The 26,800-nt window shown below is 43.2% G+C and overlaps 2 protein-coding genes across 4 annotated transcripts; both read left to right on the plus strand.

Annotated features, from left to right (window-relative positions):
* The first annotated feature begins 3,018 nt into the window (after positions 1-3,018).
* On the plus strand, positions 3,019-14,943 carry si:dkeyp-69b9.6 (uncharacterized). Of its 3 annotated transcripts, none has more exons than XM_049582599.1 (4): positions 3,019-3,461; positions 3,860-3,973; positions 8,518-11,004; positions 11,293-14,943. In XM_049582599.1, the coding sequence occupies exons 3-4, from the start codon at positions 8,967-8,969 to the stop codon at positions 13,662-13,664; spliced, it is 4,410 nt and encodes a 1,469-aa protein (XP_049438556.1). In that variant the 5' UTR covers positions 3,019-3,461; positions 3,860-3,973; positions 8,518-8,966; the 3' UTR covers positions 13,665-14,943. The 3 variants fall into 3 exon arrangements, with proteins under 3 accessions (XP_049438556.1, XP_049438557.1, XP_049438555.1); XM_049582600.1 differs by having other exon boundaries at positions 3,019-3,457; XM_049582598.1 differs by having other exon boundaries at positions 3,019-3,302.
* A 146-nt stretch (positions 14,944-15,089) lies between these two features.
* dbpb (D site albumin promoter binding protein b) lies at positions 15,090-25,571 on the plus strand. Its single transcript, XM_049582601.1, has 5 exons — positions 15,090-17,585; positions 17,766-18,053; positions 18,668-19,105; positions 22,262-22,512; positions 23,202-25,571. The coding sequence occupies exons 2-5, from the start codon at positions 17,864-17,866 to the stop codon at positions 23,415-23,417; spliced, it is 1,095 nt and encodes a 364-aa protein (XP_049438558.1). The 5' UTR covers positions 15,090-17,585; positions 17,766-17,863; the 3' UTR covers positions 23,418-25,571.
* Positions 25,572-26,800: the final 1,229 nt, after the last annotated feature.

Consider the following 26,800-nt stretch of genomic DNA (forward strand, 5'->3'; position numbering starts at 1 on the left):
AGTTTGTAATGATAATTGCTAATTTTGGTGTAGGTTTTGTTTCAACACAGGGATACAGGGACACATATAAAATGGAGGATTTGGGGGTCCTTTGCCAGAATAGTTTCTTGAATAGCTTCAACACTTGATTTCTTCCACTCTGGAAAACTCAAAGTTTAGGTTATGGGCTGGAATAAAAGATCATAACATACCTTTTCACCTAATGCTGTATATTTATTAGTTTTTTTTCCACAAGATATGATACCCCCAGTCGTTAAAAGTAGTGAAGTACATTAACTCAAATACTGTACTTAAGTAGAATTTTGAATTATGTGCACTTTACTTGAGTATGTCCATTTTCTGCTGCTTTATATTTCTACTCCACCTCATGTCAGAGATAAATATTGTGCTGTAAACTCCACTGCAGTTATTTGACAGCTGTAGATACTCTGCAAATTGAGATCATTAACACAAAATACTAAAGGTATAGAGTTCGTTTCAACACTGGAGGAGGGGAGACACATATAAAATGGAGGGTTTCAGGGTCCTCTGCGTGTCCCCCACGTCCCCCCTGATATCTACTCCTATGCAAAATGGCTCCAACACATTCTCACTCTGACCTCATCACATACACAGGTACCCTGGGTGCGTTGGTTGTTGATGTTTTGGGACACCGTGTCAAGTTCTGCCTGTTACATGCATTGTCTTCTTTCAAAATACACTTCTGTTTTCACAGGAAATTTAACATTTACATAGAGTCTCTTTTGAAAATATACGCACTACATCAGTACAACACCACAAATTGATGTTTTTTTTTTCTTCAGTGACAAACACATGTGGTTGGGTTTAGGCAACAAAAGCGTGTGGTTAGGTTTAGGAAAAACGAACAGGGTTTGGCTTTAGAGTCTTACGGGATACAAACACTGCTCTCTCAGGTGAAGGTCGGTGTTTGTTGGACCCATCCACCAATGCTCCCACCCACCCTAGTAGGACTTTCACCACCTTAACTTTTGTCCTTGTCCCACCACATTTCCTCCGATGCCACTGGCGCCATTAAAGTATAACCGCAACCGGCCGTGTATAATGCCAGTGTTCAAGGATGCCTTTTTTTGTTGGTTTCTGACGCTGCAAGTCACTGCCCAAGTGCAGGATTTTGACAACTTTGGAGTGTGAAGGGGCTTGGAGAGTAGCTATATTTACTCAAATATTGTACTTAAGTATGTTTCTAAATTATTTGTACTTTAGCGTGTCAGTTTTTGCTACTTCATACCTCTACTCCACTATCTCAGAGGTAAATATTGCACTGTAAAATGTAGCTACTGCATTTATTTGACAGCTGTTGTGACTTTACTAAAGCTGTTACTGCCAGTGGCGTGAGGAAGTTACGATGGGCTCCAGTGAAAACAATTATGATGGGCCATAGAGCACGTTATTGTGCATGTATTATCTTGACACAGAGAACTGAAATTAGACAACATTACCATCCATACCATGATTTCCATGTTACTGGGGTTTGGAGGTTTGCAGGTACTCTGCAAGAAAATTTTGACCCCAAAACACTTAATTCCTGCATTCTGGTGAGTTTTTGAGCTTCATTTTGTGCATGTTTAGCATCAGTTTATTGTGTAAACATCTCTTGTCAAAATAAAGTCTGTTTTTCATCATGTTTGTCTTTTGAGTTTGGTGGGCTGAAGACCAATTTCCACCCTGGTGGACAATTAAGATTTATTCTATTCTATTATTTTATTCAAAAAGTCCTCTGCTACTTTCATGTTTTTATAGGGACAAATACACGTTATAAATACTGAGGAGCGCTAGTCCCTTGTGTCCCTCTCCTGAAATCTACGCCTATGTAAGATATAGTCAGCAAATAATATGATGTAGCCTTTTATTATATCTCGAGCTACCCAGCAGCGTATCAAGTAATGACAATTACCCCAACTTTTACCAGCTGTAATATTACAGTGATTAACACATTTATAGATCCAGAATTATAGTCAATTAATATAATAGATATATTCTTCTAAAATGGGCCATTTGTGCATAATGTGTACTTTTACTTTTAGTACCTTAGGTATATTTTGTTGGTATTACTTTTGCACTTTTACAAAGTGAAATTTCGAATGCAGGACTTCTAATTTATGGTGTTTTATTATAGACTGATCCACCTAATAAACTGCTTTTGTGTTTTTATTTCTTGGGGTCTCTCTAAACCCCTAAACTTCACTGCATTTATTTGACTGCTATTGTTACTTACTACAGCTGTTACGACATTACGGGGGTTCAGGGGTCCTTCACCAAAATATTTTGAACCCGAGTCACTTAATTTCCCGCATTCTGGTGAATTTTTCTGTACAATTTTGTGCATTTTTTTGTGAAAATAATTTTTAATTTATAATCATTTTTTATTATGTTTGTCTCCTGTGTTTGGTGGGCCAAAGACAAATTTCCAACCTGGTGCACAATAGAGATTTATTCTGTTTTATTATCATGTTTTTATAGGGACAAATACATAAATATTGAGGGGCATGTGTCCCCTGTGACCCCCTGAAACCTACGCCAATGCAAAACAGTCACAAATAAATCATGATGTAGCCTTTTTTTTTTATATATCTGGAGCTACCCAGCAGTATATTAAGTAATGATAATTACCCCAACCTTTACTTGCTGCAGCATTACAGTGACTAACACATTAATACAGTAATTATAATCATTTATATAATATATATTCTTCTGAAATGTGCATTATGTGACTTTTACTTCAGTATTTTATTTAGTGGCTAATTCTTTAACTAAAGTGAAATTTGGAATACAGGACTTTAAGTTGTAACTGAGTATTTATTAACTGCAGTATTACTACTTTTACTCTGGTAATAGATATTCCTCGGGTTCAATAGGCCTATAAGATATCAGCCGTTATGCAGCCCGGGGAAAAGTCCTCATCCTCCCTGTGAGACTGGGTCACTTTTGATATGTTCGGAGAGAGGTCTGTGGAGGTGGACAGAGGACTAATCTTATGAATGTGTATCGTTTATGAAAGAGGATTAACCTTTCAGCAAACAGTGAATCCGCTGTGAGCCCTACACAGCCGCCCGTGAGCCCCGCTCGTGCTACCCGGAAATATTACAAGGGCCGGAAAGGACCGATGTTAAGGGAGCACACGTCACTCACTTTTGCCCAAAAATATTATCAACGACCATCAAAATTTTTCCCGGGGCCGTCGAAATCTTGAGCAAAAGCTCCCCGACGGCACAAACGGTCGTAACCAAATGGCGAGGAGGCGGCTGCGGTATCCGTCGGCGTTGATTTCTTGTGGGAACCGTGTAAGTGTTGACCCAGCTCAGCATCAGTGAAAATGGCTCTGGCTAACGACTGGAAAACAGCACGCAGAAATGGAAGCGGACGATAGCTAGCTAGGCGGTTAGAAGAAGGCGTGACAGGCCTCATCCATCTGCAACTGTGCTGTGCAACTGGATGCGTAGGTAAACATTTGCCGAACATAGGTTACGCTTATGTATATGCTAACGCTAGCATCGTGTTGTTAACGGCAGTCGGCATGCTTTTAATAATGCGCTGTGCAAAGATGGCTAACGTTAGCTGTAGCGGTTAGGTGGGTTTCTAGATTGCGTGTGGCACCAAATGGCTAAACACGCTGAGCCAGTGTAAAATATGATGCTAAGGAGAACCGTGAAGTTTCGCATGCAAGCGCGTCCAATGTTTTCCTTTTTTTACTTCCAAATGTGAGCCAATACTATTACAGGATGCCTCCTCAAGTGCATCCGTTATTACTTGCGCCTGTAAGATACTGCTAATGTTTACATTGTGCAGCGGGTGGTGTGGTGCTGATGGTAATTTTAGCATTTCTGCCCTTTCTTCACAGGATTGGTGATGTTACACTAAAATGAGAGGCAGACAACTATACGATAGATTATCTCCCTCATCTTCCAGGGGAGCTCAATCCCCGCTAGGTTCATCGCATCGATTAGAGGAAACGGTAAGATATAACGAGGTGAGCACAACGAGATGCAAAGTGAGTGTTTCTGCTGTGCCCTGGGCACTTCGAGCCTCTCCACAAGTATAGTTATTAAATCAAACAACAACTTACCTCTGTGTAGTTAAAGGCTAATGCACAACGCAACAGTTACACTCTGTATTATCCATTTTTTGACCATGCAAAGTGCATCTAAGTGCATTCACATATTTAAATTGCATTGGTTTATCATGTTGGTGGTGGTAGCTGGAGCAAGATTAGACATATTGTAAAACTTCAATTAGTAACCCGGGCTATTATTCGCTTAAATCACTGAAATCAATGTGCCTATGTTTGGGACAGGCCTTAAATTCCTTTCACACAAAACTGTTGCTCAGTAAAGATCAGGAAACACAATCAAACTGTTCATTTAAACCAGAAGGCTTCAGATAATATATCAATTATGAATCATTAATTTGATCTAGCTCCAACAGACAGCACATCACAAAGAGAGTGAGTTACGGCACTTGAGGATTACAGCACCCAGCATACAGACGGAGCACCACTTTGATATCCTAATATTTATATTTATGATTTTGGTCTAGTGATTTTATTAACTTTTATTGTATATCACTGAATTGTTTGATTGTATGATCTGTGGATACATTGCTTCTTGTTTTTTACTGTCTTGTAAGGTGTCCTTGAGTGTTCTGAAAGATGCCTATAATAAAATCTACTATTATTTATCCTGTTAGAATAATCCTCACAACTTGGATTATTTTTTTTATGAAAAACCCTTTTGATTCTGTCAATTTGAAGACCCTTATGGACCAAAGGAATGTGAATAACTTACAGGGTAACCAAGCACGGACACATGATTTAAGGTAGCCGACAACCAGGGTTTATTTACATCGAAAGAACTTCTATTAAAAGACTATTATTGAGACAGGCCTTTATTTGTCAAAATGTGTATCCACACCGGGTGAGTAAAAGGGACTGGGAGTTTAATTGAGACTCGGCTTTTAATTGAAGCTTTACGGTAATCCACTTTAACGCCACTGCTCATAGTGACTGCAGGTTAAACAAGGGCAGTTTAGTGTAGTTAAGATATTTATAAAAATGAATCAATACACATGATAAATTCTGATCAACATGGAGAATGTGCACTTTGAACGGATGCAACTTGATATCTATAGGCATCCTGTCCTCATGACCTACTTTAAGGTGCTACACAGCATCTGATACTGTGTAATTACCCCCACCATGCCCACTCGGTTGATTGACCACTACTAATATTAATTTGAGGACATTTATGATTAAAAACCAATCCCATATTTGACATTATATTGACTGATTTTATGCTAAAAATGAAACCAACGTTTGTTTAAAGGTATACTATGCAGGATTTTCTTAAAAAAAGAACAATGTATAGACAGAAATAATCCCTCTCAATCATCACTTACGACCCACCAGAAGTGTGTGGCGTGTATTTTTCTGCAGTGAATCTACCTTCTACCTGTTTTTGGGATGGTTAAGGGCGTGTAACTCCACAGCACTCAGGTGATGTCGGGGCTTTATAAAGAGGCCGTAAGCAGCACACATCAAAGAGGCATAGTGGCAAAACATGCAAATAAAGCGTGGCTAAACACCAAACAAGAGTAATCCTGATATCGCCTTTTACTTTCACTCTGCTGGCGCGTGTGTTTACACACCGTAACCAGCAATCCTGCATAGTATACTTTTAAACTAATTAATAGCTGCACGCCTTTGTGACTGTCTGCTCATAAAGAGACTAAAACAGAAATTAAAAAACTCAATGGTGAAAGTACGGTGAGTATTGGGCAAGAGCATGGTTTTGTTTTAGCACCAAATGTAGACCGAAAAACTGTCAGCTTTCTTGTGGTAATAATTCCAAGTCATGATTTGCAGAATTGTGACAGCACAGATGGTTAAATGTAACAGGGACGCCACTAGTGTAAGTAGAGCGGGTAAAATACAAATAATCAGTTATGTACACACCTGCATTTAACCAAAAGCGAGGCATCTGCTGTCTAATGTGGTTTTTCATGCAACACTACTGTGCCTTTTTATGTTCTGTCTGCACCTCTTGTTGAATGAACATTTGGTAGGCTACTTGCAGAGATAGCCACAGACACTGAATTCATACTGTACAGAATACAGTGTGAGATACAGCAGAACTGCTGCAGGGTTAAATGGGTCAAGTGTATAATGTTGTCATAAACTGGGTCACTATCAAAGTAGTGCTGTGAAATAAGAATCGCCTGCCTTTATGTTACTGCTAACTCACCTTTCATAACCAGCTGTATACGAAGACAGTAAGAATGTTGAGTAACAGTAACGTAACTCTTGCTTCCTTGAAAAGACGAAACTAATGATAAAAAGAATTGGCATTCATGCAACAACTCTGGTTGTGCTGCAGTCCAACAGAACCATATCATGGTAAGTTATTACAAAATATAAAAGATTGCATATGTTAAGTAACATGTTTATGTGGCTTAAGTAGAAATTTCCTGGAGAGAGGTACCCTGAATAATTTATTTTGTATTTTACCTTTAATAAACAGAAAAGTAACCAGACATTGAATTATATGTTGGCCACTTTGCTCACTTCAACTGAGGGGCTAAATTGGCTCAGAATAATAAGAAAACTTTGGGAGGTAAGTGGCAGCATGAATAAGAAAGGAGTGATAACTAAAAGTTAAAGTGTTTTAAAGTAAAAAAATATAAAAATCCTCTACTATAGTTAATATTCCCACTTAAAAAAAATAAAATAAAAAAAATAAAAATCCGACCAGTAAAAGAGCAGTGCGCATCAAGGTGGCTAATGTTAGAGGAAACATCAGAGAGATTCAGCCGTACATGTTTGAACCTGAGCCAGACTCAGATGAGGAGTCTATTATGCATCCATATCGGCAAATTACAGACGAATCAGAATGGTAATTGTAGTCAGCATCTTGTAACTGACTACACTTACCATTCTGATTTGTCTGTAATTTGCCGATATGGATGGTAAGTGTAGTCAGCATGGTAAGTGTAGTCAGCATCTTGTAACTGGTGCTGGTAACACAGCGTCTGCCAGCAGTCTACTCAAAGTTTGCAGAAACATATATTCCATCTGCCTGAGATATTTATATTGCTTGTGTTAAATGCGATCTATGATTGGCTTTTGAATTAGTGACGTATGTTTTCTGTCTTGCCTAGTGTACGTTTAAGTCTCAGACCTTAGGGAAGTGCACAGACATCGCCCCCTTCAAGAGAAGAATGTGACATCATCTCTCTATTGACAAACTGCTCAGATACAAGTCCATATAGTCAAGGTCAGACATTTTAGGGCTCACACAGGGTTCTTGCGGATTCTTATAAAGTACTAATATGCATTTAATTTTTTTTTTAAACCTTAAACCTTATGTCAAAGTATTCTACTTATTTCAATGTCATCATACTCTCTTCAGTCAAGTATTGTGATTTGCCAATAAAATACTGAATCATAATTTCACCAGAGGTAAACCTCTATGTTTTCTAATGTTACAGTGCAGAAGTCGGTTTCTATCTGTAAAGATTCACCTTAAAGTAAAACTTTCTTTTTGTCTCTGAGTCAGGGGAACAACAATTTTTGAAATTGGTCTAGTATTGAGAGAGGGCTGCAGCTGGCGGCAGCAAAACAGGCTTTGATGTAATCACTTGGGGTAGGTATGAACCGTCAATTTACGCCCATTGAAAGGGCTTGTTTTTGCCACTGACAGGCTCACGTTGTTATTGTAAGTGTCCTAAAACATTATGTAAAGGACCCTACAGCGAACCAAACATGTTTGCCAGCCTTTTTCTTGTTCCAGTTTGTTTTGTGTCCATGTCTTGCAAAAGGAGAAGTCTCATTCTGAAATCTCACAAGAGGGGCCCTGTTACAGGAAGAAAACACTGGAATAGAAAGTGAGGTTTGGAAAGATGAGTGCCAGCAAGAGTTTGTTGTGTTGGAGTACAAAAAGCATATCTCAGTCTTATCCAGAAGTTTTTAAAGTCAAAGCTAAATATTTAGTTGATTTCGACAAATTGAAAAGGTCTCAGATTGCAGAATGTGACTTCTCCTTCACCGAGACTTGGACACAAGCAGACCAGAACAAGAGAAGGGTATAAAAAAAGTTTCATTTCTCTGAAGGGTTCTCTACGTAATGTTTTCAGACACTCATAAAAAAAAACCTGAGCCTGTCTGTGGCAGAAACAAGCATGTTTAATGGAGGTAAATTGATGGGGTGCACCTGCCCTGAGTGGTTATACTGTACCCTGTTTTCTGCTGCTGGCTGCAGCACTCTCTCTCTCAATACTGAACCAATTTCAAAAATGGCCATTCCCATGAGTCACATAGACACAAAAACACTAGAAATTAGGGCCCAGGTTGAAAAATACCAGAGTTCCTCTTTAATGGAAGGGGCACCTTGTTACAGGTTAAAGGCCTACCAGCAGGGGGACAGTAAGTGGAATTTTATTAGACATTACAGTCCTGTTCCTCTCTATGACTTTCATCTCTTTGTGAATTTTGTTTTTCGGCTGTAGGAACGTCTTGACTGAACACGGATGAGGAAACTTGCTTAAATGAAGGATAATGTCCACGCAGTAACTCTCAAAGGAAACAAGAAGTCGTCATTTGAACTGCTTCTCAATAAAAACTATTCTAAGCAATTTTGAAAGTAGGTGGAACTCATCTACCTGTCTAAAAGACATTTTTACCCTTTGATCATAAACTCATCTTCCCGGCCACGCCACTCATTTTGGAAGTAGAGTGTGGGCAGTGGATAATCACCAGGGAGTAGCAGCACCAGAAGTAAACTATCTGGAGAGACGAACTTAAGATATAAGACATTCAAGTAGTTCTGGAATAAGTAGTAGCATAGCCTCACCCTTAGGGTAAAGTTTGTCTTTCACCAGTCAGTGGTGGGATTATTGTTGCCACTCCTAGCACTGGAGGTTCGGCCCCTGCACCCCCATGTGCCAGTGAGTGGGAAATGTTCCAATTTGGAAAATACAATCTGGACATTATAGAGATGTTAAGTGGGCATCAGGCCCACCAGTTTAAAGGCCTTGGTTTAGATCGACAACTTCAGCATCAACAGCAAGTGCAACTTCACCAGCATCAACTCCAGCAGCAGCAGCAGCAGCAGGCTGAGTCTTCTGGAGCTCTTCTGTCTGGACTTGGCTTGGGCCCCCTGCAGGGGTCAAGAGGTAACGCCTTTTCTGATTCTGCCTCCATTTTTGCCAAGATGAGTGCCCCTCCTCCCCCACCTTTACAACAACAGCCTTCCTCATCTCAGAGCTCTCGTTCAAAGTCAAGCAAGATGAGCAGCAGCAGCTCAAGCCATTCATCAGGCTACCCACAGTTCCTGCGCTCTTTCCACCCGTCTGAGGCAGCACTAGCACAGGAGCAGTTACACCCAGGTGTAGGTCGCTTTGAGCACTTTGCTGGGGGAAGTAGCAGTAGTGGGAGTGCTGGGGGATTAGGAGGATTAGTAACATCAGCACCTCCACCCCCTCCTCCTCTGCATCCCGGCCTCTCTGTCCCCCAGGCATCATCTGGTCCCTCCTCTTCCTCTCCTTCCCCTTCAACATCTGTGGCCACCTCTAATAACCCCTCTAGCAGCAGTGCAGTCAGCTCATTGGGACACCAGTTGGTTGGGGCCCAGTCTGATGCACGAAGCCTTCACCAACAATTTAGTTGCATGTTAGCCGCTAATCAGTATTTTCTTTCTGGGGTGCCTGCTAACGCTAGTTTAGAGCAATTTCTCGTTCAACAGGGAACCCATAACCACTTAGGGATTGGTTTAAGTCAGACAGGCGCAGAGCCTAGCACTAGCCTTGCTCCGCCTCCCGCTTTGCATTCTTCTCACTCACACAGCCACTCCACTCCCCAGCCACAGCAGGCCACGCAGCAGCCGCCCCAGCAGCAACAGCTTCCACCTCACACCCTTTCTCATCCTCACTCTCATTCCCATCACCACCCGCTCCACCCAGGCTCCCAGCCCTCATCACTGGGTGGCTTTGACTTCCAGGGCATCCCTGTACTCTCATCGAATCAGATAGCTTCTCTGATGCAGCAGGAAGCAGGTTTGCCACTCCCCTTGCCACTTCATTTATCCTTATCTAAAGATGATGGTAAAGGGGAAAGCAGTGGAGGTGGGAGCAGTAGTAGTAGTGGTGGTGGCAGTAGCAGTAGGAGGAAGAAAGCTATGGCTGGGTATTTGCCGCAGAGAAAATCTGAAAGCGATAGGACTAGCAGCAGCGGGCATGGCCATGGCAGCCATAGTGGTAATCCCACCACTAGTAGTAATGGCGGAGGGCTTAGTCATGGTCAGCCGCCAGCTTTAATTGGGAGTGGGGTTGGTATGTCAAATTTGAGTGGAGACCCATCCTCCCTTCTTGCCTCATCATCCTCATCCTCATCAGTAGTTTCTTCCTCCTCCTCCTCTGCTCCCTCTTCCACTGCTGCCTCAGTACTGGTTACTAATGATTCTCACCTTTCTAAATCTGATAACCAGAGCTCAATGCAACCCAACAACACTGAGTGTGATTCAGAGCCCATTTATAGCTGTGGAGAGTGTGGCAAAAGCTTCCCTCACCTTTCAAGCCTTCGCAGGCATTTGCGCATGCATGAGCCAACCACAGCAGGTACTAGCAATTCTTCCACTACTGGCCCCAACCCCATTCACATAAAAACACAGTCAGACCCGAGCCTCCCCCATTCGACTCAAGAAACGCCCCAGTCCTCAACCAATTCTTGTCCTAGCCCAGACAAAATATTTCATTGCCCTGATTGTGGCAAAGGCTTTAAGAAAAAAGGGCACCTCCTGCAACATGGTGTTTTACACTCTTCAGCCCGCCCATATGGCTGCTCCACCTGTTCTCGGGCTTTTAATCGTAGAGAGTCACTGACACGCCATGAGAAGATACATGAGGAAAAGCCATTCCGATGTCCCGCCTGTGGTCGTGCCTTCCGTGAGAGCACCTCTCTACTCAACCATGCTGCCTCAGGCACCTGCGGCAAGCCAGGTAGGGGACCCAAACAAAGGGGCAGCAAGACAGGATCTGATGGTGAGGACAGAGTCGGGGGAGGGGATGGAGGAGGTAATGGAGGAGGGGGAACTTATCAGAGCAATAGAGGGGTTATTTATGGGAAAACTGAGGAAGAAGATGGTGTAATCATTGTGGGGGAAGGAGAACCAAAATCAGGTTTAGGATGTGATGGTCTGTTTCAGTCTGGAAGGGGAGGGAATTCAAATGACAGGGACAGAACAGATGCTAAATACCCCACTGACTACTCTCGGAATCGTTACACAGGCTACCACGATGACCATCGTTCTCAAGGTAATCCATCTCCATGCTACTCTGGTGCCTCCCCCTGTGGAAGTGGGATGGCGGGCCCAGCTCTGAGAAAGGCACCCTTGGCTCCAACACTGCATCCACACTCACAGAGCCACAACCAGCACCACCATCCGCAGCAACAGCCCCACCTGCCCCTTTCTTCTCTACTGGATGACTCAGAGGATGATGTCACTAGCTCTGTCAATAATGCAATCTCTGCTATAACAGCAGCTAGTAACAGTGGAAATAGAGGGGATGATAGGGGAGACATCATAGGAGGTCTTCTAGGTGGTCTTGGTTTAGGTCCTCTGGGCTCACCTTCATCTACATCTGGTATGGATAAGAATTTCAGAGGTGGTGGGAGCCAGGAGGCAATGAGCAGCAACCCGCAGAATCCTACTGCCAAACCAAAACGTCCTCGCAAACCCAGAGCTAAGAAGGATCCTGCAGCTGGCGGACAGCCCCCCAAACGTAGGCAATACACCCCCAGAATGGGGCCCAGTGGCCTCCCACGCACTCACCTCTGCAGCGTCTGCGGTAAGGGATTTGCACGTCGCGAGACCCTGCGCAGGCACGACCGCATCCATACTGGAGAGAAGCCCCATCACTGCACTGTTTGTGGAAAGTATTTTAGAGAGGCTTTTCACCTCAGCAAGCATCAAACAGTCCACTCCGGGGCAAAGAATTATAAATGCAGCATCTGTGGGAAAGAGTTTGGTTACTCCCAGAGCCTCAGGAGGCACAGCAAACTCCACCAGAAAGGGGAGATGGAAGAGGTGCCCACAACACCAGCTCCGGAGAACCTCAACAGCTTTAACCCAAACCCTCAATGTAGCGTGGCCCAAGACAGGAGCCAGAACCAAGTACCAAGCACCTCCTCCTATTACTCCTACCCTCAAGACGTCAAGCCACAAGACACCAACCCCCAGCCACAACCTCCACCCCCGCCCCAGCCGCAGCCCCCACCTCCGCCTCGACTCTACACCTGTGCTATATGTTGGAAGTCCTTCCGCCACCACTTCCATCTGACCGCCCATCACCAGACGGTTCATGAAGGCGGGGGCGAAAAGCTCTTCTGCTGTGAGGTATGTGGGAAAGCTTTTGCTTACTCCAACAGCCTCACTCGACACAGGCAGTCACAGCATGGGATGACCCGCGCTGAACAGCCTAACCCGCAAGAAGGCAGCAGCGGGTCTGGAGACAACAGAGGTGGGAGCGATGTTAATCAGTCAGCCTCAGAGAGCGAGGCTGCCACCAACGCCCTGCTACAGATGGCGCCTTCCACAGAAGGCCACGGAGGGCAGAGTCTTAGCGTCGTCACTCATAGCCACCAACAGCCACCTCCGCAACCACCAGCTGGTTACTCCCCCCTCTTTTATGATGCAGCAGCCCAATCTTCAGCCTCTAACGCTCCAGCTTACTCGCAACCTCTGCCTCCAAACTCCACGATCATGGCCCCCCAGCACCCGCATTCCCCGGCCGGGGTGAAAGGAGAGCACATATATCCAGCTGGATCCCGTAGCCGCACCCTCCACACAACAGCCCCGTTCCAGCCCCTCACGGAACTGCCCTCCACTGAACATCATCATCTGCATCTTCATCATCACACCTCCCACCATCATCTCCATCATCAGTCAGGTACCCAGCCCCAGCAACACCTCGACTGCAGCATCCAGGTAACACACGATGAAATGAGACGACACAAGAAGAAAAAAAAAAAGTCCAACAGGAGAGATTGGAGGGAAAATAAGTGGGAATCCCAAGATTTAGTCAGATTCGATGGAAGCAGAAAGAAGAGAAAGATAAGCTGTACAATAAGAGGGCAGTTCAATAAAAAACAAGGTTCTCTTCGTTTGACAATTAGGCGAGGAGGAGGATCAGGCGGTGGTGGGTATAAGCTTGTCAACACTGGGGGAATGAAGGTGCAGATCCTGTCATCTCTCAAAGTCCCTGTGAAACGTTTTGGCTGTCCCATATGCCCCAATTCTGTGTTTTCCCGTAAAGCGGGACTGCTCATCCATATGGCAGTTAAACACCCACAGAAAGCCTCGACCACTCAGGAGCGACTAAGGTGCAGCGTATGTGGGAAGCAGTCTCACAGGCCTCTGGCAGCCTTCATACATCGGGCATCTCACCGTGCCAGAGGGACTTTCTCCTGCCGGCGCTGCTCCACTCGCTTCTGGAATGCCACGCTGCTCTACAGGCACAAAGTGTCCTGCCGCCGCAGGGCTAAAGGACTGCAGCGAGGAGACGCCAACAGGCTGAAGCTTTCAAAGAGACCAGGAGAGAAACAGACCCGAGATGGTCAGGGGGAGATGCCATACCTACAGGGACCATACAGATACTGAGCATCCTGGTAGCTAAAAAAGCATGGCGTACCAGAGAGATATCTCAGTTCTAAAATGGGAAGGTGAGGAATAAAAAAGGGACTTGAAAAGGCTTTTTCTGCCTTTCAGGAGAATTTGCCTCATGTCTCTGTTGACATCTACTCTGCTGACTATTAGAATGAGTGTGTTAACAACTACTGTAGAGCATCCTATAAAATATCACCAGAAACCCTTCCAGATTATACTGGAAGGTGTTTTCAAAGACGTGACTGTTTCCATAGGTTCATTAACCCCTTAAGTGCATTGACACTATGCTTGGCTGACACTGTGCAGTTACTAGACAAGTTTAGGTGAAATGACCTGCTAATGTATCTCTCTCCCCCATAACTAGAATCCCCTGCTACACCTCTTTGCTGTATGATAAACGTCTCTGCTGTGTACTTTGTCTTGTTGTTGTTCACTTAGAGGCTCTGAGGATTTTTTTAAAAATGTAAAGTGCATTTATTAGGAGTAGGGACACGGGGACAAAGACCTTTGTTGATAGTTTGTCAGTGCATGTTTGTTCTCTGGTCAAGTTTTTTGCTGAGGTTGTGAAATCACTCCTACAGTATGTGATGGTTTATTCAGTATATCCCCAGAAGTTTGTAGTGTTAAACTTGATTTGAAGGTTGCTCTATATTCCCTAGTGATTGAATCACATATAGATAAAAATGTCAAAGTTGCTGGTAATTAGCATTTCAAGGATCCCTCTCCTGCCAAAATGAAGAAACTTACAAAAAGCCTTGCGTAGTATGTTCACCTTACTTCATTTATTTGAGATATTCCTAGCTTTTATACCAAGAGATTGAAAAACAGGTTAAACAAGTGGACTGTAACACATGTTTATCTCATGTTATTTGTATGCTCTTTTTAGCAGTGATTATTTCTACAGTACTTCACGGTGTGTTAAAAACAAGGACCTATCATGATAGCAACAAATGTAATATTCCATGTATTTATGTGTGTAACCCAATCAGTCTCCATGCCAATCTTATACTTAACCCCTTCTACCTTTTACTTTTTGCTGAGTTGCAATCATATTCTTACTGTCACGCCTTGTTTTTTTTTTCTTCTAAAGAAAAATAAGTTTAAAGTACATTTTTGTCACTTTATTCACATATGAAATGTTCATACCCCTGTCAAGCCTTGCTTTTTTTTTTCTTCTAAAGAAAAATGATAGTTTTAGTAGATTTCTATCACATTATTTACTGAGAAGTCAGTAGTTGATTATATTTCAGCAATGAATAAACCTTAAGTGTAATCATTTGTTTTCCTTTTGTTTCTCATTCAAAGTTACCCACTGCAATATCCAGAAGATGGTACAAACTGCTAGTCGCCAGTAAGTTATAACTGTTACCAAAGTCAGTATTGAAGTTTTACAATTAGCTTTATGTCCTCTGTGAATATCATATCACTTTGTGGATTTAAATGGATTTCAGGATGTAGTTGATATACCAATAAATTGCATTAAAGGTCGTAGGTTTACCAATGTTATTGGCCAGATTACTCCAGGGTAATGAATTGTTTTTCAATAATTTAAAAAAAAAAAAAAAAAAAAAAAGACACTTATATTATCACTATTACTTGAAATAAACGCTGTGGAAAACCTCTCACTTGTAGCTCCACAAGATGGCAGTAAGCAACTCATTTTACTGTACTCTTGGCCTGGTGTGGATGAGTGTGGCAGTCACATGGATTTTGCACTGATAGCGGGTGGACTGGAGAGGCTGAGTGTTGTGTGACTGTGTGAATTATGAGCCTGTCTGCTGTTTACTACAAGATTAATGCCTCAAAGTAAACAGGATGCTCAGGTATCGCTCGGTAATCTGTAGGGACATGAAGGTGGTTTAAGGGTGACGTTAAATGCATGACATTTTGCATTTTTGTGAGCTGTAAATTCACATTATAAGAACATCAGATTGTTACTGAAACCCTTTTTGTAATTTCAGATTAATAATTTAATGATAGAAAAATCAGAAACTGTTAAAATTGATGTTTAAATGAGTGAAACCAATCACAAATGTGTGATTTATTAACAGTAAGACCTCTAAATGATTTAATATGTTAAAAAGTCACGTGTGTGTATTTGCAGTCAGATTGATAATTTAATGATAGAAAAATCATAAACTGTAAAGCCTGGTGCTTAAATGAGTTGCAGCAACCACAAATGTGTGATTTATTAACAGCTAGACCTCTAAATGATTGAATTAATATGTTAAAAAGACACACGTGTGTGTTTGCATTCAGATTGATGGTAAAAATCCATCTAAAATATGATGATTCAGGCCCACTGTTGTTTTAGGTGGGGTCCCAGGTGGTTTGGATCTAAGGGGCCCACAGCTGGACAGAACTTCCATTTAAATAGTTTTATTTTAGATAAAAACAGAGGGTGTCTCAGGGCTTTAAATGGAGGGGCCTAGGACCTCTTCACACAGCTGACAGCACTGTTATATTTATTATTTTTATTCATACTTAAGTGTAAATACTCGTATAGGCTCTGTATAGATGGAGCTGACTCAAGTCTGTCAACTTCCACATGTCCAACTCTGTAAAAAAAAAACAAAGCGGTGAACTCCTGTGGCGCGCTGTGTGTTTCGCATGTGCTCTGCAACTGTACAGTAGACGAGACAGCCCCTCGCGCTTCTCTGTGTTTCGAACTGGTCTCACGCGGCAGTGGCATGCACGGGGGGAATCCGAGCGGGCGGGTTTAGTCGACCTATTTCTAGCCAATGGGCGCGCGTCGTGGGCGGGGCGAGCAGACAGCGGAGCCAATCGGAGCCGGTGCCGCGAGCGGACAGGCATCGTCTCCGCGTGCCTCACACACGTGAGCTGGAACAGCTATTGTACGCCGGGAGGCAACGTGCTGGAGCGTTCCTCTCGCCTGAAAAAACGGCACAGTCACGTTTTCTGTGGATTACAAGGAACTGGAAAAGCCATGCATCTCTACCTGAGTGTTACTGCGGTTATACAGAGACGTGTAAAGTTTGAAACCAAAAATACAGAGCATAATAAAAGAGTTTCCGGTCACGTCAGTGTATATTATTTGTACAAAGAGAGTTTCATTTGTGTCTCTAACTTGAAACACTTATTTGCAGGGGTATTGCTGCTGTAAGATATAACCCGGGTAAAAGTCACTGTTTGTACCCACAGACAAAACAATTAGCCTATCCTCGAGGTGTGGCACGAGGGTAGGTGTGTCTCATAAATAATAAACCAGAATAGAGAGATCAGTTAAAGCCGGGGCCCCGCCCCCTCTCGAGCCTCACTCGTTTGTTCCGCGGGGCGTGACGTAACTCCCGCTGCCCATGTCCGTTCCAGCTGAGAGAGAAACACAGAGAGGACGGTCGGACGTGGACGTCGCGCGGCCCAAACACAGACCGAAGCTCGTGCGCCCGTGACTGGATCCACCGGATGCGAGAGGAAGAAAAAAAAGTACAGACAGAGAAAGAGGAAACGACCCGCTCCTCCTCCTCCTCCTCCCCCCGACGGACAGCAGAGCGCGACAGCAGAGCAGAGCAACACCAATACAACTTGTCATCTGACCAACACAGACACTGCTCCCTGCGCTGTCTTTTTTTCTACACACTGTTTTCTCTCGGTTGTTTTGTTTTGACGCAACTGTTTTGGGGATCTTCTTTTTTGTGATTGCCGGACGATTAACTCGGAATATCATCCTACAAGTTTTATTTTTATTTTTGTAATCTCAGTGTGCGGTTTGTCATTTTAACGCCTTTTCGCGTTTTTATTATGGGCAGTCCTCAGATGGTCTGACTGGCCCTCCCACACTGCTCCTCTGACAACAGTCATCTAGTGAATTTTACCAGCATTCAACTGCAATGGAATATTTCGACGTGAATATTTCTGCAAGGAAGTAAAGGGACGCTGCACAAGCTCACGCGGAAGGTAACTAACTACATTTCTTAAGTTGTCAAAGTCTAATAAATGTGCGTCATTAATGCTCATACTTGTAATTCCATTACAATGGTTGCTTTATTCTGCATGGACACTTCTCAAAACTATCTCCCTCTTTCTCTCCCCCCCTCCCTCCTCCTCTCTCACACACACACACACGCGCGCGTGCAGTCATCCAGCATACTTGTCCTATTGGTAGGCTCTCCGGTCAGTTTGCCACGCCTCTTCAAGCGCCCCCAGTATCTTTCTACGACCCCGTCTGGTCCAGGATGTCCAGGCAGCTCTCCCAGCTTCCGAACCCCGACCTCCCAGCCGGTGCAAGCCCCCAGTTTGGGACGTGTACCCAGCCTGCAGGCTCCCTCACAGGGGGGCACCTCACCTCCATGGCGGGGCTCAAATCCCTCCTGCAGCACCCCATGAAGGGGGACCAACGTTTAAAAACCCCATGTGATGTAAAAGGTGAGAAACACTCTCTCATTTGACTAAATAATCTGACAGTGTTTATGTTGAACCTACAGCACAGTCACCTGACACAGCCATATGTTCAATATGTGCACTGACAGAGCATGAATAAATCATACCCCTCTGTCCACCCATCAGGATATAATACAAACTATTATTATATAACAAACATCACATTTGTCTTATCTGATGCTCCATTACACACATTCACAGTGACGCCCCCATGACCCTGATGAGTTTGCACCTGGATTATAATCCCTGCTGCGACTTCAAATTAGGAGCCAGATTACAATGAGCAACAGCACGTTTCCGTTTAGCTGCAGTTTCCAGAACGTGCCTCCCAACAATTGTGAGATTTGTCGAGGGGCTTATGTACGAGTTATGACAACAAATTGGTTTCAGCTCGTGCTAATGCTGCAATTCAGCTATACCATCTGGTCCATCTGTGAGTGTGTGAGACGTAGAATAAAAGGGAGATTTTTGCGTTTTATGGGCGCACCTGTCACCTCATTTAGCTTTACATACATATCCGCAGCCAGAAAATGTGGTGACAAAACTTTATTGTGCACTTAAAGTCTTCATCATCTTCATTATGTTCTCCTCTGTGGCAGACAAAGAGAGGCTGGACCTTGATGAAGACTCCTTGGGAGTGTGCTCCATGAGGAATGGCAGCGGAACAGTCTCCAGTAATGGAAGTAATGGCTGCAGCAATGGAGGAGGAAGTTTCAACCAGTTCTTGGGGCCCCTCTTGTGGGATCGCACCCTGCCTGCAGATGGGGGCCTCTTCCAGCTTCAGTACATGGACTTGGAGGAGTTTCTGACTGAAAATGGAATGGGCAGCATGCACAGCAACAACAGCTCCAGTTCAGCCCAGATCCCTTCGCAGAGCTCCCAGTCGGCCGTGCCCAACCAGAGCTCCCAGTGCCTACCGCCCTCATCTCCACCTGGCTCCACATCCTCATCACCTTCCTCCTCCTCTTCCCCGTCGCTCATTGGTTTGGAGGTGGCGCAGCCGCAGAGCATCGGAGGAGGAAGTGACTGTTTGCATGGTGAGTGCACAGACACGAGCAGATGGATAGTTGAACCAGAGAGTACAAAAAAAAATAATCAAGGGCAGTTCATTCTTCAAGGTTTGTCCATATCAGCCTTAAAACAGCAACATCATGGACGAGGGTTCTGCCAACTTTGCAGAACTGACAAGCTTTAAGAGACAAATTGTCCCCCTGCCACTGATATGAGACCAGCAGACCCTACAATTCAATAATAGTTGAGATTTAATCAAGGTTATATGGTGTGTGTGTGTATAATGTTCCCACAGGCTAGTGACTCAGCACTTTGACTCTCCTTTGAGTTTATAACAAATACCATGGTGACCAAGCATTTTTCTGTCCTGTGGGGTCACACTGAAGGCAGCAGACACAGTCACATGGCTCCACACACAAAGTCAACTTGAAAGAGAGAAAACAGAGTCTGAAATTACATTTAGCTGGCCGAGGGAGTGTGGTGGGGAAAAAAAAGGTGGAAGATTTGAAAGATTTGATGAGTCAACCTCATAGCATGGACGGGGAGGTTTGGTTTTAATTCGGCATGTGATCCATGTACTGCAGCGTACAACACAATCAGCATTCCTTCCCAGCCCATTTTAAATGTGCAGCAGGGTCAAAGCAGTACTAAGAGAGAGGGAGAGGGAGAGAGAGGAGTGTGTGTTGAGTGTTTGCAGTTGCGTGTCTTTAAATCTCTCCCCACTTCACACGCCACAGCCATGTGTACGCGTCAGTACACGTGCCGGGGCTGAGAGTACTGGAGTGAGAGAACTAGAGGCAGGGCCAGTAGACATGTGGGAGGAGCCCACAGGAGGAGGGGACATACAGAGCAACAGGAAGAGTTTCCCCTGTGCTGCTGCTGCTGCTGCTGCTGCAGCTGGACTTCAAACAGGAACATTTGATCGCACATGAATGACATTTAAGTACACTGATATCCAGAGGAGGATATTATACTGTTTGGGATGTTGACGCAGGACATTTAAGTGACAAAGTGCATCTTTATAGACTCTGATAATGCATTTATACTGCATGATAAAGCCCCATTAGTGGATTACAGATCACAGAATTTGAGTTTCTAATTACAAACATATCACACACTACTTTACATATACAACATATTAAATAGAAATTAAGTTTATATATATTATCATGTGGCTGACATGAGTGAATGCCTCTCATCAGCTCTCCCAAAGCTTGAAACTTGAGAAGCTGTATCCCAATTTTCAGTTGTCTTTCCAAACGTGTGCTTCGTAAATATTAAACAGAGCAACACCTAACCACCTCTGCTTATATTAGGCATTTGGGGAGCAGGGCTACTGTTTGCTTTCACAACAGCTTCAGGCCTTCAGCTTCAGGAATGCTGCCGTACAAGTGGTGAAACACTCGCAGCCACATATTGGAGAGTTTCTTCAAAAGCAAAAAAGCCCACTGTTCTCTCAGGGTCGAAGCACGTGGACCAAAATGCGCCAAATAAACTTTATACGGCGGAGTTCCAGAGCTTCCCAAAAAGCAGGGAGAGGCAATCCTGTACCGCAGGAGGAGGGCTGAGGGTGTGCAGGTTTCCATTCCAACAACACACTACACCAGGTGGTTGCTCTGACTAGTTCCTGCTGTCGGAGTTCAAGCAGCATAAATCATTAAAATCTGGTTTAGTCACACGCAGAGGGAAACGTGCAGCGTTCTCTAGCCCTCTGTGGCACTCTGTATCCACACCTAAAGATTCAGTGTCTCATTAGAGCCGCTGATGATGCATCGTGGGACATGCTTGACTTCATCTTGCTGTCTGTGACAGCACTCTTTCCTTTTTCTGCTGTCACTGCCGAGCATGGGAACAACGTGAGGGAACACCTGGTGTGAAAACACGCCCTCATACTACCTGGCTATTATGCACCCATGAGTCATGTGATGTTACAGATCCACAGATAACATGTTAAACAGGCGGCAGCTAATAATCAGATGTAGGGGAGGTTTTCTCTCCAGCCTACAGTCGACCTGTTAGTGCTGCCCATTTCGCCAGATTGTACATTTTTAGTATGGGTCGTGTTTCCACATAATAAGTCTGCATTAATTATCAGCTTTGGGGAAGTTTGTGGTGTTGATTTAATTCTCTGGTCATTTGTAAGGCTGCAGAACTGTGGTGTTAATAACTAGCCTGGCTCAAGTTGTCTTTGTCGTATAATGTGACAATAATTTTAAGTTTATCTTTTAATAGTTTTAATAGTTGTTACCCATTTTTAGGGTAACACACACTCATGCAAGACATAGGAACAGTCAATGGGAGTTTTGTGCTCCTACAGCAAAGGAAAGTCAGTCAGAGTGAGGTGCATTGGGCCCTAAAAGGGGTGGGTGAGGTATAGCCCTATACTGGCCCCACTTAAAGGAACTGATTTTTAGGGGAGGGGTAGAAGGTTACATAACATTTCCACATTTAGATTTCTCTATTGGTATTTAGCTCTGGATGCTGGCTTTGGTCTACCAGCATTTGTGGTTCAGATTAATAATAGTATATCATGCATAAGTGGAATTAATAGAATTCATGTGGTTGTGGTTTTGTGTCAGTTTGTTAAAGCGCTGGTTTCCACAGTTGACTGGGACATGAGACTCTGTAGGATCCACAGGAACATCAGGACCATTAGTTAGGCTTTGATTTTAGCAGCATGAGAGGTACATTAAAACCATTGTGATATGTAGTAGTGTGCAGTATGTGATATAAAATATTTTAGACAGAGGTAAAACTACACAAAAGTATGTTATGGGAAAAACCAGAGCTTTTCATTGACAGTATTACTACACTAAACAGCTCTGTTATATCTGTTCATCTGTGTGCTACAAACTACATGTATTATATTATATAACTGTATGAATTTGTAGGGTATATTCCCAAGATGTTTTCTAAAATTTAAAGTGGCCCTGAAACCCTTACAGTCGCTGAAGACTGATTGAAAAACATGCCCAGTTCTCAGGATCAGTCGAGGGCATTGAATGTTGTTTGTTGTTTATAACAGGGTGAAAGTAGCTCTCTGCTTCCACCTGGTGGTCACCATGATGTAATGCTGCATGTGTTTGTACTGCTGTCTTAGTGGATTCAGCTACTCTATTCACAGTATTATCAGTCTCAGGATATCGTTTGCTCAACCAGACTGTTCTTCCCTTTGATTTCAGGGAGTCAGACGAGTATGAACGACTCCTGCGAGTCGCCCTCTTCTTCCTCCTCATCCTCCTGTCCACCGCTGCTGACGCCCACAGGCAGCGGGCCAGACGTGATCGGGATGTTCGACATGGATTCGTCAGACATGGATATGTCCAACCAGCCGAACTTCGACCCCAGGAGGCACTCCTTCAGTGAAGAGGAGCTCAAGCCACAGCCGATGATCAAGAAGGCTCGCAAGATCCTGGTGCCCGATGATTTGAAGGTGAGAGTCTGAGAGAGACTGAGGTCCTCACTGTGAATTTAGAGCAGTAGTGGTCAGTTTCCACCTTGGGAGGGAAGTCGAATTGCTTATTTTGTTCAGTCCAAAACCTCAAATTAATGTACATCGATATATCAAAGAGAAAAGCAGCAAATCCACCATCATGTGAATTGCTGGAAGCATTTCTTTTTAAAGCTCTAATTCTAAGACATACATTACTAAATTCATGGAAATTAGAAAAGCAGAAGTAACTAAGTCAAACATTTAAAAAAAAAAAAAAATCACATACAGGGGTCTTGGCTAATATTTTGGACTTTTCAAAATAAAGTAAAGTGTCTCACAGAGGAAGCATTAAATATTAAAGATGCAGGAAACACAAAAGCAGCAAAATTGAATTTACAAAACAGAAATAGCATCAAAAAACTCAGTACTAACCGAACTCTGAGGATGAAGCTTCTGAAAGGAACATGTCCCACGCTCATTCATGGCCAAACACCCACATCACCAGCAGCAGGATGAGAGTACTACACACTTCTTAAGAAACAAGTCCGACCATTCATTGATTTTTTTTTTTATTGAAGTTCTTCTGCCTAATAATACTGTAACTCCCTGATCAACCGAGGTGATTAATCTGAAAGGATCAAATCGGATGATAAATAATCGATGTCCTATTTCTGTCTGTCCTCTCTTAGGATGAGAAGTACTGGACCAGGAGGTATAAAAACAATGAAGCTGCAAAGCGTTCCCGAGACGCCCGCCGTCTCAAGGAGAACCAAATATCAGTGCGTGCTGCCTACCTGGAGAGAGAAAACGCCGCCCTCCGACAGGAAGTGGCCGAGATCCGAAAGGAACTGGGCCGCTGTCGCAACATCCTTAGTAAATACGAGAACCGTCTCGCCGACCAGTGATGAAGGCGCGGAGCAAAAACAAAATCAGGAAGAGGAGGAAAATTTAAGCTGGATTAAATTTAAAGACTCATAGGGTGGCATGACGGACAGAATGGGGTCAAGAAAATGATGATGAGGAAGATGATGATTATGATGATGAATGTATAAGACGAGGAGAAGGTTTGTGTATTGAAGCTCAGGTGTCTTGTTTTGTCGAGGTGTCAGCTCTTAAAAGTGAAAGACGGAGAGAAATAATTTAACAGGTTGCGACTTTTAAGAGTTTTGTTATTGGAGAATTGTATATTTTTATAATACTTAAGAAAAATTAGAGGGAGAGCAAATTTGGAGAATAATTTTGTATATTTTCTACATAGAGATGGGGGAAAAGCTACGGTGAATATCTTTTTATCATAGATGAGTCAGGAGATGTTTAACAGGTGGTCAGCCATCGATGGGTATTTTTCGACTTGATTATTATTATAGTCAGGATGCAGCAGCAGGGGGCGAGGACGCATGTAACAATTGTAATATAGAGAGCAAAAATTATCTTATAATCGTATAGTTCGACATTTTCGTGGATTTTATTCAAGCACTTAATTTTCTTCCTGTTATGTTTCTGTCACTGGGAATGGGCATGCTCAAGAGAGAGAGACAAAAGGGGATGTAAACAGTCCAGCACTATCGTCAACACTTGTCTTGTGCGCTCTTTCTTTAATAGAACTCCATCCTTTATTAATTCACTTCAGTTCCCCAACAACATACTGTACTTTGAGCTTAACTTTACTCGATTGGTACATCTTTCCCTAGTCCATACTTTTATCTCTTTTACCTCTCTCCCAGTTGAGTGCTTTTACTCACCTCAGCTGCTGAAAGCCTGTTGTGATGCCCCGGGTAACTCCGCTCCCTCTTGATCCTTTCTTTCGAATCGTCGGGACATTTCTCTCCCTCTGTTTCTATATCCAACCGCTCTATTTCTGTACCGCTCTCACTTAACACAGCCAATCCCCTCACAGTTATGTGCAAACTCTTCTCAATAACATTTTGTCCCCGTGTCTCTCTTGTACCCCGCCAGCGGTGCATAGAGTTAGTTGAATCTCAGTGTTGTAACGTATTCTGAATTAATCTTCCCAGTAAAACGCACATCGTTACTTTAGTGTACTTTATGAACACACTTTAATTAGCATTATTGTGGGACGGGAGGGAGGGGAGAAATGTTATTGTATATTGGATAGGCCTATGCTATTTTGTGTATTTGATGTATTCCAGGAGATGGGTCAGAAACCCCCGTTGAGTGGAATGGTGTTAATTTCTCAGATTTCTGGGAGAAAATAAAAGCCAAAATTCCCTACGTTGAACCACAAAGCTTGTTGCTATTTAGTGCTTTTCTCAGTACTGCACCTTCCTTACTGTTTACTCCTGTTATTACTCTTTACTTTTTACTGTATCTATAAACTTCTCTGTGTACCCACAACACCTACACACGGGGCATGGTACACTATGTTATGTTCCTGGGAGAGGGATGACTAGTGATAGAGTGTGCTTTTAATCCCCTTAATGACCATGATGACTAGTTACCATTACTGCTATTATTATTATTGTTATGGTTATGATGATTATCCCTCTTGTTGTTGCTGTTCTATATTATTGAATGATTTTCTTTCTTTGGATGAACATGATCTGTTGCACCTTGAAACATCTTCAGTGTTCCTCAGAAAGACTCTTCAAATGAAAAAGAAACAAAAAACAAACCCTCACTCTGCTATTCGCATCCTGTCTCAGACCACCAGACACATCTACGACGGACACTACCGCCACCTTAGTTTCACGGATTTCCCCCGAGCGTGGCTCAATAACTTGAACATGATATTCATGCAGACTCACTTTACCTTTCGTGATGACCTCTGTTCCCCAGCAGTGTACGGACTATGCACGCTATCAATATGCTCCTTGGTGGTTTATTTCAGCCTCTATCACTCTAATCAGTGATTGTTTGCTCTCCCGACAGGATTTAGTCTCTAATATCCTCACAGATGTGGTTGATGAATCTCTTTGTGACTCTTAATTGAACCTCAACTGCCCTGCTGCATCAGTGGTGTCCATGGTGCCCAGCCCACTCAGTGCTGGTTATTTGGATGTAGTCGAGATTTTTCCAAAAACACCAATAAAAGATTGTTCTCATTCACTACTGCTCTGCTCTCCTCCTGTGTTTCATCACAATTATATTTATTTATAGTAATTCTGAATGTTTCTCTTAAGCTGTGGCCCTGTTTACACCTGGTATTAAATGGATAGTTCAGATCATTTAAAGTGGGGTTACATGGGGTACTTATCCATAGTAAGTGTATTACATGCAGGAGACATACAGGAATTTACTGCTGCGGAGAGCCATCTAAAGTCACACCTGGAAAAAAAAATCAGTATTAATTAAATAAGTATGCTTTATTGAGAGTATTTTCAACACTTTACCTTTCCGTCAGAAAGCCATTTCGGCAGGGAAGCTGTTAATTGCTTCAGTTCCCCATCCAGTCACCAGACTGCATTGAGAAAAACAGTAATTTTAGCTTGCTGAATACAGGAGCCGCTGGTCTACAGCTGCTTCGTTCAGTTGGTTTGTGTTATTGTGTGTTGTTGGTGAATCAGAAATAATCATTTTAAACACAAAAGTCACATACAACAACACAAACAAAATAACTGTTCGACACAGAGATGGACCAGCAGCTTCTGTGTTTAGCAATGTTAAATCACAGTTTTTGTCAGTGGAGTTTGGCTTTTATGAGAGCCATAAGACAGCTTCATTTTCCCGTTAAAAATCACTGTCTGACATTAAGGTAAAGCAATGAAAATATTAAAACTATAGCATACAAGTGAAGGCCCTGATACACCAGGCCAACGGTCGGCCATTGGTCAAAGTTTGGCTGTGGCTGAGCATCTGCCACCCTCGTCGGTGTGGTGTGTCCTGCACTGTTGGCCCTCGTCGTTGTTAGTTGGCCTTTTTTCCACCAATTCAGCATATTGAATCAGAGTACGCACAATGGAGCCTGTCAGAGAATAAAATCACTTTGACTAGCAGTTTATCTCCCTTCAGGAGAAGAGAAGTGGAAGTGAGGAAAGTAAACAAAGAGCTAAAGTCAAGAGGAAGTGAGGTCGAAACAAATTTGTCACGAGGTAAGATTGTTTTCCATCAGCCAGTGAGCTCTTAAGGCAGAAAGATTTCCTGATGGTTTTTGGTATTGTTCACTGGCACACGGTAAATATCCTTTGTTCTTTCACCATTGGATTATGTTAATAATGTGCTAAGTGGCTAACTAGCGTCAAGACAGTCTTCTGGTTTCCCGTTTTGAATGAGGATTACAGATGACCGCCATCTGCTGGTAAAGAGGGGTATGTCCTCTCACACAGATGCA

Source organism: Epinephelus fuscoguttatus, linkage group LG8 (genome assembly GCF_011397635.1).
Source record: "Epinephelus fuscoguttatus linkage group LG8, E.fuscoguttatus.final_Chr_v1".
In the NCBI taxonomy this organism is placed as follows: Eukaryota; Metazoa; Chordata; class Actinopteri; order Perciformes; family Serranidae; genus Epinephelus; species Epinephelus fuscoguttatus.

Excerpts from the sequence above, each read along its gene's own strand:
- si:dkeyp-69b9.6 (XM_049582599.1), top strand. The coding sequence starts at position 8,967 with ATGTTCCAATTTGGAAAATACAATCTGGACATTATAGAGATGTTAAGT. Across the intron at positions 11,005-11,292 it reads AGGCACCTGCGGCAAGCCAG|GCTACCACGATGACCATCGT; the intron begins GTAGGGGACCCA and ends ATCGTTACACAG.
- dbpb (XM_049582601.1), top strand. The coding sequence starts at position 17,864 with ATGTCCAGGCAGCTCTCCCAGCTTCCGAACCCCGACCTCCCAGCCGGT. Across the intron at positions 19,106-22,261 it reads AGGAAGTGACTGTTTGCATG|GGAGTCAGACGAGTATGAAC; the intron begins GTGAGTGCACAG and ends CTTTGATTTCAG. Across the intron at positions 22,513-23,201 it reads TGGTGCCCGATGATTTGAAG|GATGAGAAGTACTGGACCAG; the intron begins GTGAGAGTCTGA and ends GTCCTCTCTTAG.